The following is a 20895-nucleotide window of genomic DNA, read 5'->3' as shown; positions in this document are numbered from 1 at the left end:
ACCTGACAAAATGTGCATGTGAAAATTTCAAGGCGTATGAATACTTTATTTATTTTTTTCAAAGCACTGTTCAAGTCGCTGCGCTCCCGTGTTAGATCCTCCAAATAAAGTCGTGGTTCCATTATAAGAGACATGTGGGAAGTTCTGGATCCAAGTCCGCAGGGACATCCAAATGCTACATTGCAAGTCTTAAAAGAAAAATATTAATCATGCTTTAAGCTGCCTCAGATAACAGTCATGAGAGAAATTTCAGGAGAAAGAGTGGAGATAAGCTGGTGATTGTGTAATTGATTGTATGGAAACCATGAGGTCACATCTCACAATAAATGACCAGTAGGCAGAAGAAGCGGGGGCCTGGCTTGATATTTACTGTAAAACTGTAGATTTTCCGTATAACCGGCTCCCATTTATCTCCAATCTGTTTGAGATTAATTATGAGTTGCAGATTTCCCCGCAGATATTGCCTTTCGATTCTTTCTGTTATTTGCTCGGTTTGATTAGCCAGATTTCCCTTAACATGAAAACTAGAATAATTCCAGATGTTAGTAGATGATTTTCCCAGGTCTCTTCCATTTCACCCTTAATAAACTGTTCAGTGTCTTGGTGTATCTGAGACAATTGTCTTGTATTTTTTAGGTTCTTTGTTACCTTTTAGTCTTGCTGAAAAATAGAAGCAACTTGAGTGATGTGGAAGCTTCTGGCTAAGAAGCTACTAAATTTCACCCTTCTAGTCCCCATACCTGATAGTTTTTTTGTTTTGTTTTTTTACATCCTGCATGCCTCCCTTTTCCCCAGAGGTCTTTGTCCTGCAACATCGCAGGACCATGTCACAGGTCCTCTTTCTCCTTTGTTATAGTAGATGATCTTGAATGCTACAGAGAGCAGCACCACGGGGTGGTTTGACAGTGCCCCCCTATGAAAGGGAGAGAGGTTGAATGAAACCCCTGATGCCCTAGGCTCAGAAAAGAGGGGAAATGTTGCCTTGGGCTCACAGTGTGTTAAATGACACTGGCCACTTTATTAGTTACACATGTTCAATTGCTTGGTGTAATAAATTGCTAATCGGCCAATCATATGGCAGCAACTCAGTGCAACTAGACGGAGTGAAGATGACTTGCTGAAGTTCAAGCCAGGCATCAGCATGGGGCAGAAAGGGGGTTTAAGTGACTTTGAACCGTAGGACGGTTGTTGCTGCCATCTGGGCTAGTCGAGTATTTCAAAAACTGCTGATCTACTACGATTTTCACACACAACCATCTTTTGGGTTTATAGAGAATGGTCTGAAAAAGAGAAAATATCCAGTGAGAGGAAGTTGAGGGGTGTAAATGCCTTGTTGAGGTTAGAGGAGAATTGGCAGACTGCCTTGAGATGATGAAACAGTAACTCAAATAACAGTTTTACAACCAAGGTATGCTATCGTGTCTGAATGAACAACACATTGAACTTTGAAGGTGTTGGGCTACAGCAGCAGAAGACCGCACCGGGTGCCACTCCTCTCAGCTAAGAACAGGAAACGAAGTCTACAATTTGCACAGGCTCCCCAAAATTGGACAATAGAAGGTTGGAAAAACGTCTGGTCTGATGAGTCTGGATTTCAGCTGTGCCATTGAGGGGTAGGGGCAGAATTTGGCATAAGCAACAAGAAAGCATGGATCCATCCTACCTTGTATCAATGTTCAGGGTGATGCTGTAATGGTGTGTGTGTGGGGGGGGATTTTTTCTTGGCACACTTTGAGCCCCTTAGTACCAATTGAGCATCATTTAAATTGCATGGCCTACCTGAGTATTTTTGCTGACCATGTCCATCCCTTTATGACTACAGTGTCCCCATCTTCTGATGGCTCCTTCCAGCAGGATAATGCACCATGTCACAAAGCTCCAATCATCTCACCACTGGACAATGAGGTCTCTCACTGTACTCCAATGGCCTCCACACTCGTCAGATCTCAATCCAATAAAACGCCTTTGGACTGTGGTGGAATGGGAGATTCGCATCATAGTTGTGCAGCTGTCAAATCTGCAGCAACTGCGCGATGCCATCATGTAAATATGGACCAAAATCTGAGGAACGTTTGCAACACCGTGTTTAATCTATGCTGTGAAAAATGAAGGCAGTTCTTGGGGCAAAAGGGGTTCCATCCTGGTTATTAGCAAGGTGTACCTAATAAAGTGGCTGGTTGAGTGTATGTTGACTGTCTCTCAGAAAACGGGTTCAATACCACAAACAATGCTCTGGGCACTGGGATACATAAAATGAGGAGTTTTTGGAAATCCTGACGAGCGCCATTGGTGCAAGAAAGACACGGGGAGGTAGAGAAATTTAATTCAGAAGCCAAAGACCTAGTAACTTAGACACAAATGCATCAACCTCAACCAATAAAAAAAAAAAGCTCACTAAACAGAACCTTCTACCCACAGCTGATCCAGAGGAAGGCAAAAGAAAACCTATAGCATGGTCCAATTTCTGACCACTGGGTACAATTGCCATTGATGCATGAAAGACTTTGAAACAATCACGTAGAAACCAGAGTCATAGTTTACAAAAAAAAATGAAAGTCTTTCGAGTTCAACCCATAATAGAACATTTTCACAAACCTAACCCTGTACCCACAGCTGATCCAGAGGAAAGCAAAAAAAATAAAAAAACCCTTTAAGCCCGCATACTTTTTTTTTTTTTTTTTTTTTTTTATTCTCCCACATCCTGCATGCCTTATTTGCCCCCAGAGGTCTTAGTTATGCAACATATCCATGGTAGATGATCTTGAATGCCACAGAGCACAGTACCACACCTTATGAAAGGGGTTGAATGAAACCCGTGATGCCCTAGGCTTAGAAAAGAGGTGCAGTGACACCCATGATGCCTATGTTGACTTGGGCTCTTGGGAAATGGGTTCAATGCTACCCTGTGCTCATCGGAAGTGGGTTGATTGACACCTATGAAGCCCTATGCTCACAGGAAGTAGGTTGATGACACCTATGATGCCTTGTGCTCACAGAAAGTGGGTTGAATGATGCCCTGTGCTCACAGGAAGTGGGTTGAATGACACCTATGATTTCCTGTGCTCACAGGAAGTGGTTTGAATGACACCTATGATGCCCCCCTGTGCTCACAGGAAGTAGGTTGAATGACACCTATGATGCCCCCTGTGCTCATAGGAAGTGGTTTGATAGACCCCTATGATGCCCTGTGCCCTCAGGAAGTGGTTTGAATGACACCCCTGATTTCCTTGGCTCACAAAGTGGGTGGAATGATGCCCTGTGCACATAGGAAGTAGGTAGGATGCTGCCTTAGGCTCACCGGAAGTGGTTTGAATGATGTTTTGAGCTCACAGGAACTGATTTGAATGATGTCTTGGGCTCACAGGAAGTGGGTAAAATAAAGCTGGGAGTCGTTCAACTAAGAAGAAAACCCCTATAAACCATGGCGTTTGCCGAACAGGGGAAAAAAAAGTCTCTATCTCCTAAGGCAATCGGTATTCCTTGGCATTTGGTGATAATCAGTACCAGTCTCCCCCATTGCAGCACCCAGTTTCCTGATGGGGGTGGCTTAAACCTACAAACTGCTGACTTCCAGAAATCCGGTGTTTTCTGAGGAAATTTTGTGAGTTCCAGCACCGCTATAGGATGACTGTAAACGGGCACACTGACTCCTAATAGAATAGTACCCGTTGTCCAGAAAATAGGTTAGTTCAGTGCCAATCATCCTCTACAGACGTTCTCCATACTTTGACTAAGCCACTAAATACATAGGAATTTTACCAGAAAAATATATATTTTTTTTAACTCTGTTCAGCCAATCTTGTGATCTAAGTTCCCCTGCTAGAGCCTGGTTATTTTTTTTTTTTTAGCTGGCACTCAAATCACTGGTGTCGGTGACTGGGGGGCTGTGAAAGCTCAACCTCGGTCATGTGACGTTGCCTGGCCATGTTCTCTTATACCTGGAAGCACCGGGGATTGTTAGCAGCTGAGGCTGGAGCAGTGAGGAAGTACTGACAACCTTATTATAGGTTGGTGGAGGCCTTTACCAAAGCTTGCATGGGCAAGGTGACCATATTGCTTTAAAATGTAAGTCAAGCCCAAACTTTTTATTTTCTTAGCTGGAGATAGAGTAGGTAAAAAAGAAAAATCCCAATCGGGTTATTTTTGCTGTCTGTCTCATTGGGAAGGTTTCCCTTCACTTCCTGTTGTGGGGACGCAGCATAAAATGAGAGGAAATCTCTCCCAAGTTTTTGGCATTGTCCTCAGAGGATTTTCCCTCACCTCATTCTCTGAAGACTTAAAGTAGACCTATAGGCAAAATGTTTTTATTCCCTTTGGATTGATATTTTTTTTTTTTTTCACCATCTGTGTCCCATTGTGGAGATTTCCATTCACTTCCTATGCCATAGCCAAACAGGAAGTGAGGAAATCCCTGCAAATTAAGGGAATTCTTTGGTGTCCCCCAGATCACCAGAACTAGTGTACTCCCAGATCACCAGAACTAGTGTTGCCCCCTAACCCCCCCCCCCCCCCCCCTGCCGAATCTCCAAAACTAGTGTCCCCCCCCCCCCACAGATCTCCAGAACTAGTGTCCCTACCCCCCAGATCACCAAAACTAGTGTCCCTACCCCCCAGATCACCAAAACTAGTGTCCCTACCCCCCAGATCACCAGAACTAGTGTGCTCCCCCCTCAGATGACCAGAACTAGTGTCCTGCCCCCCCCCATGACTAGAACTACTGTCCCTCCCCCCCAGATGACCAGAATTAGTGTCTTCCCCCCGCCAGATGACCAGTCCCTCCCCCCAAATGACCAGAAATAGTGTCCACCCGCCCCGATGACCAGTCGTCGTCGTCCCCCCCATGACCAGAACTAGTGTCGTTTCCCCCCCCCCCCCGGTTGACCAGAACTGGTGTCCCCTCCCCCCAGTTGACCAGAACTAGTGCCCCCCCCCATGACCAGAACTAGTGTCCCCCCCAGATGACCAGTACTAGTGTTGCCCCCCCCCCCCCCCAGTTGACCAGTAATAGTGCCGCCCCCCCCAGATGACCATAACTAGTGTGTCGTCGTTCCCTCTGATGACCATAACTAGTCCTGTCCCCCCAGTTGTTGACCAGAACGTCCCAGTTGACCAGAACTAGTGTCCCCCCCCCCAGTTGACCAGACCTAGTGTCCCCTCCCCCCCCAGTTGACCAGGACTAGTGCCCCTCCGATGTCCAGAACTAGTGTCCCCCCAACCCCCAGATGACCAGTACCAGTGTCCCCCCCCCCCCAGATGACCAGAACGAGTGTTCCGTCCCCCCAGATGACCAGTACTAGTGTTGCCCCCCCAGATGACCAATACTAGTGTCATCCCTCCAGTTGACCAGAACTAGTGCCCCTCCATGTCCAGAACTAGTGTCCCCCCCCCCCATGACCAGAACTAGAGTCCCCCCACCCCCCAGATGACCAGTACTAGTGTCGCCCTCCCCCCCAGAGGACCAGTACTAGTGTCGCCCCCCCAGATGACCAGAACTAGTATCCCCCCCTCCCCGATGACCAGAGCGAGTGTTCCGTCCCCCCAGATGACCAGAACTAGTGTCCTGTCCCCCCCAGATGACCAGAACTAGTGTCCTGTCCTGTCCCCCCCAGATGACCAGAACTAGTGTCCTGTCCCCCCCAGATGACCAGAAATAGTGTCCTGCCCCCCCCCCCCCCCCAGATGACCAGAACTAGTGTTCTGTCCCCCTCAGATGACCAGAACTAGTGTCTCCCTCCCCAAGATGACCAGAACTAGTGCCCCCCCCCAGATGACCAGAACTAGTGTCCCGACCCCCGATGACCAGAACATTGGAAGATTTCCCCTCTTACATTACTGGGGCCAATGGAAAATGTGGGATTTCTTTTTACTTTCAATGATAATGGTAAACAGGACACACAGAGAGGGTGAATCTCCATAATGGAGACACAGACCGCAATAAAAACTGAAAGGGGTTCTAATCCATCTCCACTCTATCCAAAACTTAAAAAAAAAAGTTTTGCCTTTTTAGTTATACCTTTTAAAATGCCCTCACTTTCTGTCCTGACAGTGGTCACCAGAACAAATAGGAGGGGGTGGTGAATAGCCCTAGTAGGGATACAGACAACAATTAAAAACCTGGCTGAGGACCAAACCCTTCTATGCTATCCAAAGCTTAAAAATCCCATCCCTGATTGGCACACGTGGTGCAGGAGACTGCTGATATCTAATAGGATGGATTTGTGCTGCATTTAACCATTTTTTTTTTTATTCAGTACATAACCGGAGTAAATGCTGATCCTTTTAGTCCTCTAGCAGGTGATCACTAAAGTCTAACTCCACATTTATTGGCCCTTTTATGTTTCAATGATTTTTCTTATTAAGGTTTTCTAAAGACAAATGACAAAGATCTCGGCATTTCATTGAGCATTTTACAGTAGCCACAGTACATCACATATACAAGATAGGCGGGGAGTTCACCTCTTGTGTTGTCAAGACCAGTTATCATGCCCTGATGTAGACTACACCTCGTTTGCTCTGATGTTATAAACCAACTTGTACTGGTGGTGATTACTTTACCATAAACATTTCTTCATAGTCTAGGACCATGTGCATGCTCTATAACATGGGTCTCGCAATACGTCCCGCCTGCTGGGAAAACCCAACTCCAACTATTGGGGGAGTCTGGCTTTCCAGGTCCCGGGGAGCCCCTTCCGGACCTCATCAAATTAATGTCTTGCTGAGAGAAAAGAGGGGGTAACTCCATAGAAAAAAAGGAAAGGGGAAAGACTCAGATTTAGTGGGGGGTAGAGTTGTGAAGGGAAGGTTGGGGGCCTCCACACTCTTATGCCCCATACACACTATCATTTTTTCTGCTGAGTTTTTCCTTCAGATTTACCAAAACCATGTAGTGAAGGGCCTACCTGATTGCATACACATTGAAACTCCTAAGGTTTGACCTCATATTATATAGTTTTGGTAAATCCGAAGGAAAAACTCAGCAGAAAAACTGATAGTGTGTATGGGGCTTTACACTTTTCAGTCAAGATGGGTTCTGGTTTGTGATTGTCCAGGTATCCATTTGTCAGGTATTTGATTTATGGATCCCATACTTTGTTGAAGGCTTCAGACCTTCCAATTTCTCGCTATTGGGATTTTAGCTGATATGAATATAAATGTAAGAATCCGTCTTAGGTTCTTTGAAGCTTCATCTACCCTGCCACCCAGGAGTCCCCGTTTCGTGAACTTAGCCAGATTAGTCTGGGTGAGGGTATAAATAAAGTTGTAGAATCTGATCCAAAATCTCCTGACCTTGGGACATGTCACCAAATATAAAAATAAAGTGTGCTTTAAAGTCCCCCCCCCCCCCCCCTCTTTTTTTGCACAAGGGAAGGAAGGCTGTTGGGCTTTGGGATCTGTTTCACAGAAGTGTTGAGAAATGTTAGAAAGAAGTAGTGGTCAGTGATGGTTAGTGTTACAGACGGGGAGGGCCGATGAAGTTCCCACCTGACCGCATCCCCGAAAACACTCCGGGGTGGCTCCAGGCACAAAAGTGGCCAGCCTGGCCGGTACCATCTCAATAACACCTTATGCCGCGTACACGCGACCGAACTTTCCAGCAGAAAATGTCAGATGGAATCCTTTCATCGTATATTTCGATCCTGTGTGGGCTTCATCTGACTTTTTTTTTCTTCGACAATTCTGACGGACCTAGAAATAGAACACGTTTTAGATCTTTCCGACGGAATCAGTTCCTATCGGGGAAAACCGTTCGTCTGTATGCTATTCCGACAGACCAAATACGACATAAGGGCAGCTACTGGCTAATGAACTTCCTTTTCTAGTCCCGTCGTACGTTATCACGTTAGAAACAAACGGACTTTGGTGTAATCGTGTGTAGGCAAGTCCATTCGGTCAGAACTCCGTCAGAAAGACCGTCAGAGTCTATTCTGAAGCAAAGTCCGGTCGTGTGTACGCGGCATTATAGTTAGCCTCTATAATGGAGGTGTTGGTATCGAGTGCCATTCCTCAAGATCTAAGGTTTCTTGAAGATCTTGTTCCCATAGTCATGTAATTCAATTTTGTTGAGATGTATGTCAAGATCATATATATGGCCTCTGAGTTTGTCATATTGTCTACACATATGTTCCACGGGAGTCATTGTCGCTAGATCACCTGTACGTGCTAAGGATTACATGTAGTGGTGTATTTTGGCGAGTCCATAGTATTCAGTGTTTGGCATTTGATTTTTCGATCGGGGATCTTTCAGATAGCATACCCCTATGATCACAGAGATTGGCTATCCGTATAAGGCCCTTTATTGGTCCACCATTCAAATGTGGAGGGGGTGAGGCCCAGGGTGAAATCTATATTTCACAATAGAGGCGCTAGCGGGTTGTGAGGTGACTTAAATTTCTGGGTCCTTGAGAGTCTATCCCAAATATCGATTGAGAAGGAGAGAGTAGGACATAATATAATCGGTCTCTTTCATTGGTAGCCATATGATATGTGAAATTGGTTCAGGGTGACAGGAATAAGATTCCCTAGTCATAAATATTGCTTGAGGTTGTTGGGAGTAGAACTTAGTGAGTTGGGCCATCTGGGCTGTATAGAAGTATTTCTGTAAATGGGGCAGACCAATGCCCCAATCACCCCCAGCCCCTGGAGGACTGGAGAATCTTTTTTTTTTTTTTTTTGGAATTTTTGCAGATCTGAGTGGGCTAGTGACACAGGTATAGTATGAAATAAATATAAAACATTCATTTTTATCGAGTGTAATCTGCCGAACCATCCGGTTAAGTCTTCTGTCAGCCGTTTGAACAAAGCAGGATAGGTTTGTATAGACGATGTTAGTCGTATTCCTAAGTATGGAAGAGCTTCCGGTTCCCATAGAAATTGGTGGGATTGTTCCATTGCTTTCTGAATGGAGCTCTGCAAGGAAAGGTTCAGTGCCCTAGATTTACTGTGGTTGATTTTAAGTCCCAATATTTCTAAGAATGGGTGTAGAATAGCGTATAAATTGGGGAGGGATATGATTGGTGATGACAGAGTCAGCAGGAGATCATCAGCAAAAAGTAAACACTTGTGCTCACTGTCCCAACAGATAATGCCCTTGAGATCTGAACAGGTGCGAATCCTTATTGCCAATGGCTCAATTGCTAGAGCGAATACCAACGGGGGATAATGGGCATCCCTGCCTGGTTCCATTATTGATGTCAAGGGGTTGGGAAGAGTATCCCCTGAGCATCAAAGATGCCATGGGAGCTTCATAGAGCATTTGAAGGAGGGCCAGAAAGCGTTTGCCAAAGCGAGGTAACACATCAAATAGGTGATACCAAGATAGGGAGTCGAACACCTGGATATCCAATGAGAGGTCCCTTATACCTCGTTTCCACTGAGCAGATCAGTTCGGGTTGGTTCGGTACCTTACGCTATTTTGAGTGTTTCCATTATGAAAGCAGCCCATACAACCGAACCATACCACACCATTAATGGTCCTGCTTCAGATGTGGGGCCATAGAAAATGGTATGGTATGGTTAGGGAGGAGCTACTGGCATCACACAATACATTCCACTGATTGGCGGGCAGAAAAAAACATCAATGTTCACGTCAAAGGCATGTTTTCTAAATCCTGTATGGCCCCTGGCGGTCCGACTTGCATTGGAAACGCTCACCTGAAGAGGCCGGACCATTCTAACCCTTCCAAACTGTACTGACCCGAACCGTTCCGCTCAGTGGAAATGAGGCATTACTGTCCCAGTCAGATTGGATGGCCGAAATTAAATGTATAATCCTGCGGGTCTGGTCCGATGCTTGGCGGTTTGGGACAAAGCCTGCCTGGTCTGGGTGGATATATTGTGGGAGGAAAAAATTCAATCTAAGAGCTAGTACTTTTATCATGATTTTTAGGTCCACGTTAAGCAATGAGACGTGCAGCAATTAGCGCAATCCCCATGATCCTTTCCCCCGTTTTGGTATAACCAATACGCTGTATTCTCATGTATGGGGATCTTGTTACCCCCGTCTCAGATCATTAAAATAAGAACATAAATGGGGGGGACAAGGATCTCTTGATATTTTCTATAATAATGCCCTGGGAATCCGTCTGGAACTTTCGAGGGATGCATCGTTTTTATTGCCTTCCTAATCTCTAATTCTGTGATTATTGGTCCTTTTAAATAGTTTGGGATAACCTGGGCCAAGCAAGCTATTTACTGCACTAAGAGACGTGCTTGCTGGACATGTTGTATTAACCAGTTGTAAACCCGCATTTCCAGGTATCGGTTGTTCCCGCTGTGGTTGTACACAGGGGGTCCCGTGGACCCGGTGTCCACCTGCAGCGGCAGATGGTTTAGGACACCATGCAGAATGGCGATCTGCCAGATCACAGCTCTGTCAGGAGTGGAGACATGGATCCTGTGTTACTGCCCTAGTAAAAGCACCACCTGTAAAACACCGGCTAGACCAGTGATGGCGAACTTTGGCACCACAGATGTTTTATAACTACACTGCAGAGTGCATGAGCATCATGGGAAATTTAGTTCCAAAACATCTGGGGTGCCAAGGTTCGCTAACACTGGGCTAGGCACACCATTAACCCTTTGACCCCCGACATTAACCCCTTCCTAGCCAGTGTCATTAGTACAGTGACAGATTTTTTATTTATTTTTTTTTAATTTATTTTTTTAGCACTGATCACTATAGTCGCGTCACTTGTCCCTAAAAAATAAAGTGTCAATTAGTGTCCAATTTGTCCGCCGCAATATAAGTCGCTGATCGCCACCAAAATAAAAATTCCATAAATCTATCCCGTAGTTTATAGATGCAATAACTTTCGTGCAAACCAATCAATATACGCTTATTGCAGTGCTCGACAAAACCCGGTCGCCAGGTCGCATTGGCGACTAGAATCAGCGACCTTGCGCCTGGGGCAGCATAGCTGGGGGTATCCCGTCTCCGTGGACCCCCCCCCCCCCCGCGCGATCGCGTCGGGCCGCGCCGCAGGCGGCCGGTAATTGAGCCCCCGGCTTTGAGGCCTTCTGTGATCCTATGGTTCCTTCTGGAATCTGGCGCCCTCTTGTGGTGGCCGTTGGAATTACAACCAACAATGCTAATGGGCCAGTCTTTCTCCATCCCTTTACTTAGAACCCCTAAACAAAACAAAACAAACAAAAAAAATAAAAAAAATAAAATATATATATATATATATATATATATATATATATATATATATATATATATATATATATATATATATATTTTTATATTATTTATTCTAACACCCTAGAGAGTAAAATGGTGGTCGTTGCAATACTGTCTGTCACACCATATTTGCACAGCGGACTTACAAGCGCACTTTTTTTGGGGAAAAATTTTTTATTTAATAAAAAAAAAAAGACAACAGTAAAGTTAGCCCAATTTTTTTTTTTTATATTGTGAAAGATAATGTTACGCCGAGTAAATCGATACCCAACATGTCACGCTTCAAAATTGCGCCCGCTCATGGAATGGCGTCAAACTTTTACCCTTTAAAATCTCCATAGGCGACGTTTAAAAAATTCTTCAGGTTGCACGTTTTGAGTTACAGAGGAGGTCTGGGGCTAGAATTATTGCTCTTACTCTACCGATCGCAGCGATACCTCACATGTGTGGTTTGAACACCGCTTTCATATATGCGTTCGCTTCTGCACGCAAGCTTGGCAAGACAGGGCGCATTTAAAACAATTTTTTTTTCTTATTTTAACTTTTATTTTTATTTTTTTCACTGTTCTTTTAAAAAAAAAAAATGTGTGTCACTTTTATTCCTATTACAAGGAATGTAAAAATCCCTTGTAATAGAAAAAAGCATGACAGGTCCTCTTTTATATATGAGATCTGGGGTCAGAGAGACCTCACATCTCATATTTACACTAAAATGCAATTTAAAAATGTCCCTCTAAGAGCTATGGGCAATGACTTGGAGACAGGTGGGGGGCTGGGGGTTATCTTCCCCTCACTCGTCTCCATGTCAGGCCAGGGACAGGTCCAGATCGCCGTCACGGACCCGGCTCCTAACTTTTTTAGCTGGCTCCTAGATTCCAAGCAAATTTGTCAACCCCTGGCTTATTGGGATTTTTTTTTAACCAAAATTATGTAGCAGAATACATAATGGCCTAAATTGAAGAAATTCGAAAGTAAAAAAATATTGAATTTTTTGTTTCAAAATTTTATATATTTTTTTTGTTTATAGTGCAAAAAAATAAAAACTGCAGAAATGATCAAATACCATCAAATGAAAGCTCTTATTTGTGGGGAAAAGGGACATGCATTTTATTTGGGTACATCGTCGCACCACCTCGCAATTGTCAGTTAAAGTGACGCAGTGCCGTATCGCAAAAAATTACCTGTTCATGAAGGGGGCTAAGTCTTTTATAACTTAACCCTACTTTAAAAGAGAAGTAAGGGATTTTTTTTTTTTCAGTTTCTTGCCTAGGTGAATGCCTCTGCACTGAGAACCTGAGCGATTGAACACCACCGATGGCTTGATTCTCACTGCTCCTCGAGCAGAGAGCTGCCTACTGTCAATCTCCGCTCTGCTCCTCCTTGCTCACTGGAGTGCTGAGTTGTGGAGGGTCTGAGAGCGGCTGTCTCAGATACTCAGTGGCTCGCTGAGAGGCTGTCTCAGATACTCAGTGGCTCGCTGAGAGGCTGTCTCAGATACTCAGTGGCTCGCTGAGAGGCTGTCTCAGAATAGAATCTCAGTGGCTCGCTGAGAGGCTGTCTCAGAATCTCAGTGGCTCGCTGAGAGGCTGTCTCAGATACTCAGTGGCTCGCTGAGAGGCTGTCTCAGATACTCAGTGGCTCGCTGAGAGGCTGTCTCAGAATCTCAGTGGCTCGCTGAGAGGCTGTCTCAGATACTCAGTGGCTCGCTGAGAGGCTATCTCAGAATAGAATCTCAGTGGCTCGCTGAGAGGCTGTCTCAGAATCTCAGTGGCTCGCTGAGAGGCTGTCTCAGATACTCAGTGGCTCGCTGAGAGGCTGTCTCAGAATCTCAGTGGCTCGCTGAGAGGCTGTCTCAGAATCTCAGTGGCTCGCTGAGAGGCTGTCTCAGATACTCAGTGGCTCGCTGAGAGGCTGTCTCAGATACTCAGTGGCTCGCTGAGAGGCTGTCTCAGATACTCAGTGCTCGCTGAGAGGCTGTCTCAGATACTCAGGGGCTCGCTGAGAGGCTGTCTCAGATACTCAGTGGCTCGCTGAGAGGCTGTCTCAGATACTCAGTGGCTCGCTGAGAGGCTGTCTCAGATACTCAGTGGCTCGCTGAGAGGCTATCTCAGAATAGAATCTCAGTGGCTCGCTGAGAGGCTGTCTCAGAATCTCAGTGGCTCGCTGAGAGGCTGTCTCAGATACTCAGTGGCTCGCTGAGAGGCTGTCTCAGATACTCAGTGGCTCGCTGAGAGGCTATCTCAGAATAGAATCTCAGTGGCTCGCTGAGAGGCTGTCTCAGAATCTCAGTGGCTCGCTGAGAGGCTGTCTCAGATACTCAGTGGCTCGCTGAGAGGCTGTCTCAGAATCTCAGTGGCTCGCTGAGAGGCTGTCTCAGAATCTCAGTGGCTCGCTGAGAGGCTGTCTCAGATACTCAGTGGCTCGCTGAGAGGCTGTCTCAGATACTCAGTGGCTCGCTGAGAGGCTGTCTCAGATACTCAGTGGCTCGCTGAGAGGCTGTCTCAGATACTCAGGGGCTCGCTGAGAGGCTGTCTCAGATACTCAGTGGCTCGCTGAGAGGCTGTCTCAGATACTCAGTGGCTCGCTGAGAGGCTGTCTCAGATACTCAGTGGCTCGCTGAGAGGCTATCTCAGAATAGAATCTCAGTGGCTCGCTGAGAGGCTGTCTCAGAATCTCAGTGGCTCGCTGAGAGGCTGTCTCAGATACTCAGTGGCTCGCTGAGAGGCTGTCTCAGAATCTCAGTGGCTCGCCGAGAGGCTGTCTCAGAATCTCAGTGGCTCGCCGAGAGGCTGTCTCAGATACTCAGTGGCTCGCTGAGAGGCTGTCTCAGATACTCAGTGGCTCGCCGAGAGGCTGTCTCAGAATCTCAGTGGCTCGCCGAGAGGCTGTCTCAGAATCTCAGTGGCTCGCTGAGAGGCTGTCTCAGATACTCAGTGGCTCGCTGAGAGGCTATCTCAGAATAGAATCTCAGTGGCTCGCTGAGAGGCTGTCTCAGAATCTCAGTGGCTCGCTGAGAGGCTGTCTCAGATACTCAGTGGCTCGCTGAGAGGCTGTCTCAGAATCTCAGTGGCTCGCTGAGAGGCTGTCTCAGAATCTCAGTGGCTCGCTGAGAGGCTGTCTCAGATACTCAGTGGCTCGCTGAGAGGCTGTCTCAGAATCTCAGTGGCTCGCTGAGAGGCTGTCTCAGATACTCAGTGGCTCGCTGAGAGGCTGTCTCAGAATCTCAGTGGCTCGCTGAGAGGCTGTCTCAGATACTCAGTGGCTCGCTGAGAGGCTGTCTCAGATACTCAGTGGCTCGCTGAGAGGCTGTCTCAGATACTCAGTGGCTCGCTGAGAGGCTGTCTCAGATACTCAGTGGCTCGCTGAGAGGCTGTCTCAGATACTCAGTGGCTCGCTGAGAGGCTGTCTCAGATACTCAGTGGCTCGCTGAGAGGCTGTCTCAGATACTCAGTGGCTCGCTGAGAGGCTGTCTCAGATACTCAGTGGCTCGCTGAGAGGCTGTCTATGATACTCAGTGGCTCGCTGAGAGACTGTCTCAGAATCTCAGTGGCTCGCTGAGAGGCTGTCTCAGAATAGAATCTGTGGCTCGCTGAGAGGCTAAGTCGGGTCTCAGTCCAGGCACCCGGTGGATCCAGACTCCCATTGTCAGGATGACGTGGTGCCTGGACTGATTTCTGTGATGTCCGCAAGGAGCAGACTTCTGCCCACTCTCTGCTGAGAATGGGTCACAGGAGTGCAAAACGAATTGCACTCCTGTGATCCATAGTTGTACAGCCAAATGAGATTTGCTATCCTTCTCCTTTTAAACTTCACAACAACAAGTCTGGTGTGTTCCTTGGCCTTTATGATGCTATTTGTTCACTAAGGTTCTCTAACAAACCTCTGAGGGCTTTACAGGACAGCTTTATTTTATACTGAGATTAAATTACACACAGGTGGTCTCTATTTACTAATTGGGTGACTTCTGAAGGCAATTGGTTCCACTAGATTTTAGTTAGGGGGTATCAGAGTAAAGGGGGCTGAATACAAATCCACACCACACTTTTTTCACTTATTTATTTTGAAAACCATTTATCATTTTCCTTCCACTTCACAATTATGTGCCACTTTGTGTTGGTCTATCACATAAAATCCCAATAAAATACATTTTAAAAAAAAAACGTAAACAAGAAATACATTTACGGTTTTGGTTGTAACATGACCAAATGTGGAAAATTTCAAGGGGTGTGAATACTTTTTTTCAAGGCATTGTTATATGTCTTGGTAGGGAGGTGGTTGTAACAGGCTTATGGTTGAGACTACAACCATGATCCCGTGTCATTCTTTTTTCATCTGGCGATTCTGCTTCATGTTTACGTTTTCCCGAGTGGCTGGGCAGTCACTGGAATACTTTTACAAGTGGCGCCATGTTGTCTCACCGCCGCCATTACCGGGCTCTCCCAAGCGATCGGGAAGCCCGGGAGCGATGTCACCGTCCATGTCATCCAGCAGTATATTCTGTATTTGCAGAGCTGAAACCTAGGGAACTGTGCATGTATGCCTAGACATACACTTTTAAAGTATAACTAAATGCATGCTCTCTGTGCCCCCCCCCCCCCCCCACCATTGACCCTCTCTATTTGTCCTATTTACATTTATTGTTGAAAGTAAAAGAAAATCACACATTTTGGGTTATCCCCAGAAAAGAGAGGGGAAATCTTCCATTGAAGACACTAGTCCTGGTGACCTGGGGGTCCCCCAAGGAATTCCCTTAAAGTAGAACTATAAGCAAAATTAATGGATAGAGCAATGGAGCGTTATAACTTCTGTAAGGTTTATTTTTGCCCTCTTTGGTCCATTAGAGAGATTTACCTTCACTTCCTGTTCAAAACAGGAAGTCCAATACCAAAACAGGAAGTGAGGGGAAATCCCTGCAAAGTAAGGTCACCAGAACTAGTGTCCCCATTGGAAAATTTTGGTGACAACCGAAAATGTGGGATTTTCTTTTACTTTCAATGATGATGGTATACAGTAGTGGTCATCAACCCTGTCCTCAGGGCCCACTAACAGGCCAGGTTTGCAAGATAACTGAAATACATGACAGGTGATATCATTTGCTGCTCAGTGATTGCAGTGTTCTAGCCTGCATCTCCCCAAGGTAATACATAAAACCTGGCCTGTTAGTGGGCCCTGAGGACAGGGTTGATGACCACTGGTATACAGGACAAATAGAGGGGGAATATCCCTAATTGGAGGCACAGACAGCAATAAAAACCGATCCCTCTCCACTCTATCCAAAACGAAAAAAAATATATATACTTTAATTTATAGGGATTTCCCCTCACTTCCTGTTTTGGCTACGGGACAGGAAGTGAAGGGAAATCGCCACAATGGGACACAGATGGTGAAAATAAAATCCAACGGGTTATAACCCTCTCAAAATGGGGAAAAACAAACAGTTTTGCCTATATTTCTACTTTAAATCTCCTCCATTGATGTCGGACCACATGTCTTCACATTCCTTTACTGTGCCGCTGTTTTCATTCGTTGACCTCTTCCTGAAGGGGCTGTCTATGTTCTCTCTGCTCAATTTTTCTTGTTCCCTTTTTCATTTGCATAGACTGGCAGTGGCATCCGAGACAGGAACTGCTAGCAAACGAGAGGGAGAAGAAGGTTTGGAAGGTAAAACATTCTGCTTTGCATTTGTTGGCCTTTTTACAGGTTGACATCATGGGAACGACTTGTCCATTCAGCTCTCCTATCAGTTCAGACAGATAATGGGGTCATAACAAAATACTGAAGCAGGGTCTACCTTTTACTGAAGAGCTCTTTCTAAGATGATCAGCAGATCTGAGCTACAGGGGCTCAGGTTATGAGAAAATGATCTACTTTCCTATAGAAGCTGTTGGGCTCTTCCCCTTCCCATCGCCTTGTTAACCTTATTAAAGCCAAACTAAACCCATCCATTTAATGGTTTCCCAAAAACAACATTCAATGCATAACTTGCAGTTGCTTGTGCTCTCAGCCGAACTGTCAAGATATCACAAGGTGGGTGTCCTACCTAATTGTCTGCAGCACCATAGCAACTGAAGATGAAACCAAGGCCAAGATGGCAGCTACCTTGGCTGTAAAGCAGGGGTCAATAAAACTTTATAAACTAAGAGCTAGTATACTGTCCTTCAGACTTTAGGGAGCCGTACTAGAGGCAGTGGGAGTAGAGAATGTCCTGGCATTCACTGGGAGTAAACTATGCCCCATCGTTGGTGTCAGTGGGAGGAATTGTGCCCCATCGTTTGGTGTTGGTGGGAGGGCTTGTTACATAGTTAATCAGGTTGAAAAAAGACACAAGTCCATCTAGTTCAACCACAAAAATTTTTTTTTTATATAATATCATCATACAATCCCATATACACAATTCTATACCCACAGTTGATCCAGAGGAAGGCAAAAAAAGCCCCAGCAGAGCATGATCCAATTTGCTAAAGCAGGGGAAAAAGTTCCTTCCTGATCCCCCAAGAGGCATTCGGATTTTCCCCGGATCAACTTTACCTATAAATGTTAGTACCCAGTTATATTATGCTTGTGCCCCATCGTTTGGTGTCGGTGGGAGGGCTTGTGCCCCATCGTTTGGTGTCGGTGGGAGGGCTTGTGCCCCATCGTTTGGTGTCGGTGGGAGGGCTTGTGCCCCATCATTTGGTGTTGGTGGGAGGGCTTGTGCCCCATCGTTTGGTGTCGGTGGGAGGGCTTGTGCCCCATCGTTTGGTGTCGGTGGGAGGGCTTATGCCCCATCGTTTGGTGTCGGTGGGAGGGCTTATGCCCCATCGTTTGGTGTCGGTGGGAGGGCTTGTGCCCCATCATTTGGTGTCGGTGGAAGGGCTTGTGCCCCATCATTTGGTGTCGGTGGGAGGGCTTGTGCCCCATTGTTTGGTGTCAAAGGGAGGAATTGTGCCCCACCGTTTGGTGTCGGTGGGAGGGCTTGTGTCCCATCGTTTGGTGTCGGTGGGAGGGCTTGTGCCCCATCGTTTGGTATCGGTGGGAGGGCTTGTGCCCCATTGTTTGGTGTTGGTGGGAGGAAGTGTGCCCCACCATTTGGTGTCGGTGGGAGGAATTGTGCCCCATCGTTTGGTGTCGGTGGGAGGGCTTGTGCCCCATCGTTTGGTGTCGGTGGGAGGGCTTGTGCCCCATCGTTTGGTGTCGGTGGGAGGGCTTGTGCCCCATCGTTTGGTGTCGGTGGGAGGGCTTGTGCCCCATCGTTTGGCGTCGAAGGGAGGAATGGTGCCCCAGGTGCCGAATAAAGGCAAGCAAAGGGCCAGAGTTTGGAGAATGCTGCTGTAAAGGGTGAGGGGTTGAGGTTCTGCTTTAAAAGACCATTTAGTGGTGAAGCCCAGGATTGGGAGCTTCATCAGGTGGTGTTTAGCATTTGCCTGTATATGTGGATCTAGTGGTCATCTGGTTTTCAATAAAGGCTCGTGCCTCATTCACCAAAAGAATTTTGAACCCCCATTTATGAGTTAAGGTGCTTCCAGTGAACTGTACTGATGATGCTAAAGCATACAAAGACACCAACCAACCTTGTGATAATGGTTTGGTGAAGGCCCTTTTCTGTTCCTGTATGACTGTAGCAGCTCCATGAGGATACGTTGTGGTGGGAAGGAACTTGAGTTGCCCTGACCTCAACCCTACTGAACATCTTTGAATTAGAACACCAATGTGAGCCAGGTCTATCTTCTAATATACAGCATCAGTATCCAACCTCACATTTTCCTTTTTTGTCTGAATGGGCACAAATTCTCATTTCAAAATCTTGTGTACAGCCTTCCCAGATAAATGGGAGTCATTTATAAACACAGGCCAACTTCATATTAATGACTCATGGGTCAGGAATGAGGTGTCCAACAAAACAGAGGGGGAGGGGTAGCGGAGGTGACCACTCGCTATTAATGGCTGTGATTTTCGAATGGGATGTCCATCAGCTTCTATAGGTGTGATGGTCAGATGTCCACATACTGTGGGCTCTATAGAGTATCTTAGTCCATATCGCCCAGGTTTATGACCAGTTCATTTTCAAAGGCTTCCTAGATGTGCTTTAGAGCACCAAGAAAAGCCAAGCGGTTTCTCTAGAGGAGTTCCAGTTAATCTCATATGTAGAAGTTAGCACACCTGTCCAGCAAGAAGGTTATCTGTCAATGAAATAATTATATGGAAATAAAACCTGTCAGAAGGGAAATCTGATAACCTTATGGAAATATGACCCAGGCTGATTCTCTGGTGTTGGTAGAGTTGTAGATCCACTTCACCTGTTGTAACCTTCATGTTGGTGACTTGGAGTCTCCTGTTACTCTGTGCTTTGAGAATTGCCCAGGTTTGTAAGAGATTTACCCATTAAAAGAGCCAATAATGTCAATCACCATCTCTGCTCTCACTGGAGCACTGGGCTGCGCAGGGGACAGGAACAGCTTCCTCAGTCTCCCAGCATCTCGCTGAGAGGGTGAGCCAGCTGCCTTTTTATGCATCTGGGTGGATCCGGAATATAATCTCAGAATCGATCCGATGCCTGGACCTGACTGAGTCAGGACATTAGCCCACTGCCGGCTGAATACAGGTCACAGGAGAAGTATAGGCAAAATTGCTTTGGCCCCACTTCTCCTTTTTAACAACTTCCCATTCACCGTATTGTCAAATGACAAGCGGATGTGAGCACTCTCCTTTATTTTCGTGGTCATTGATCACCGCTGGGTTTTTTATTTTTTGCTAAATAAACGGAAAAAAAAGTTTTCATGGTTTTATTATAAAATTTAGCAAACGGTTAATTTTTCTCATTCACTGATATGCACTAATGAAGAGGCACTTATGAGGCTGCACTGATGGCCACTTATTGGCAGCACTGGTGGGCACAGATTGATGGCACTGTTGGGACTTCACTGATAATCAGTGCCTTGATTATCAGTGTAGATGTCCCTTTTTAGAGAAGCCGGTTATCACCTCTTTTCTCCGATCCTCATGCTGTTAGCATGAAGAAAGGAGTGCCGATAACCAGCATCTGTTTACCTCCGTGATCATCTGTGATTGGACACAGCTAATCACGTGGTAAAGAGCCGCTGATTGTCTCTTTACCTTAAAGGAGAAGTCCAGCCTGAGCTTTTTTAGGCTGGGCTTCTCCTATGGCTCACAGGAGTGCAATTTGTTTTGCACTCCTGTGACCTGTTTTCAGCGGCGAGCGCTCTGAAGTCCGCTCTCCTCTGACATCACTGGAATCAGTCAAGGCACCGCGTCATACCGACTTGCCAAGTATGGATCTGCCAGCTGCCTTAATTGATGACAGTCTCAGCGAGCTGCTGAGACGGCCGCTCCCTGTCCCTCCACAGCTCAGCGCTGAAGAGCAGAGAGGAGCGACACTGACTGACAGGCAGCATCTCTCCGCTCAGGGATCTGTGAGAACAGAGCGATCAGCGATGTTCAGTGGCTCAGTCATTCAGCTATTGCCCAGTCAACAAGTAGTTAAACAAGCATGGCTCCCAAAGGCAGAGGCATGATGGGACTTGTAGTTCCGCAACAGCTGGAGGGCCACAGGTTGAGCACCCCACAGTTTAAAGCAGGGGTTTCCCAACTATGGCCCTCCAGTTGTTCAGGAGCTACGATTCCCATAATGCCTAGTCATGTCTGTGAATTCCAGTTCTCCAATGCCTCATGGGATGTGTAGTTCTCCAACAGCTGGAGGGCCGTAGTTTGGATATCCT

General features: G+C 46.3%; 1 protein-coding gene across 2 annotated transcripts in view; it reads left to right on the top strand.

The window, feature by feature from the left end:
• Positions 1–20895, top strand: part of YTHDF1 (YTH N6-methyladenosine RNA binding protein F1) — a 54664-nt gene that overhangs the window by 32826 nt on the left and 943 nt on the right. For both annotated transcript variants that reach the window (XM_077460336.1, XM_077460335.1), the window contains exon 5: positions 16779–16840. In XM_077460336.1, coding sequence (XP_077316462.1) covers positions 16779–16811 — 33 coding nt within the window. In that variant the 3' untranslated portion in view covers positions 16812–16840. The remainder of the gene's footprint in view (positions 1–16778; positions 16841–20895) is intronic.

Source organism: Lithobates pipiens, unplaced genomic scaffold, assembly GCF_037356315.1.
Source record: "Lithobates pipiens isolate NorthernLeopardFrog02 unplaced genomic scaffold, aLitPip1_a1.2 Scaffold_28, whole genome shotgun sequence".
Classification (NCBI taxonomy): Eukaryota; Metazoa; Chordata; class Amphibia; order Anura; family Ranidae; genus Lithobates; species Lithobates pipiens.
Note: the sequence above shows the minus strand (reverse complement) of the source record. Positions and strands in the feature narration are given on the sequence as shown.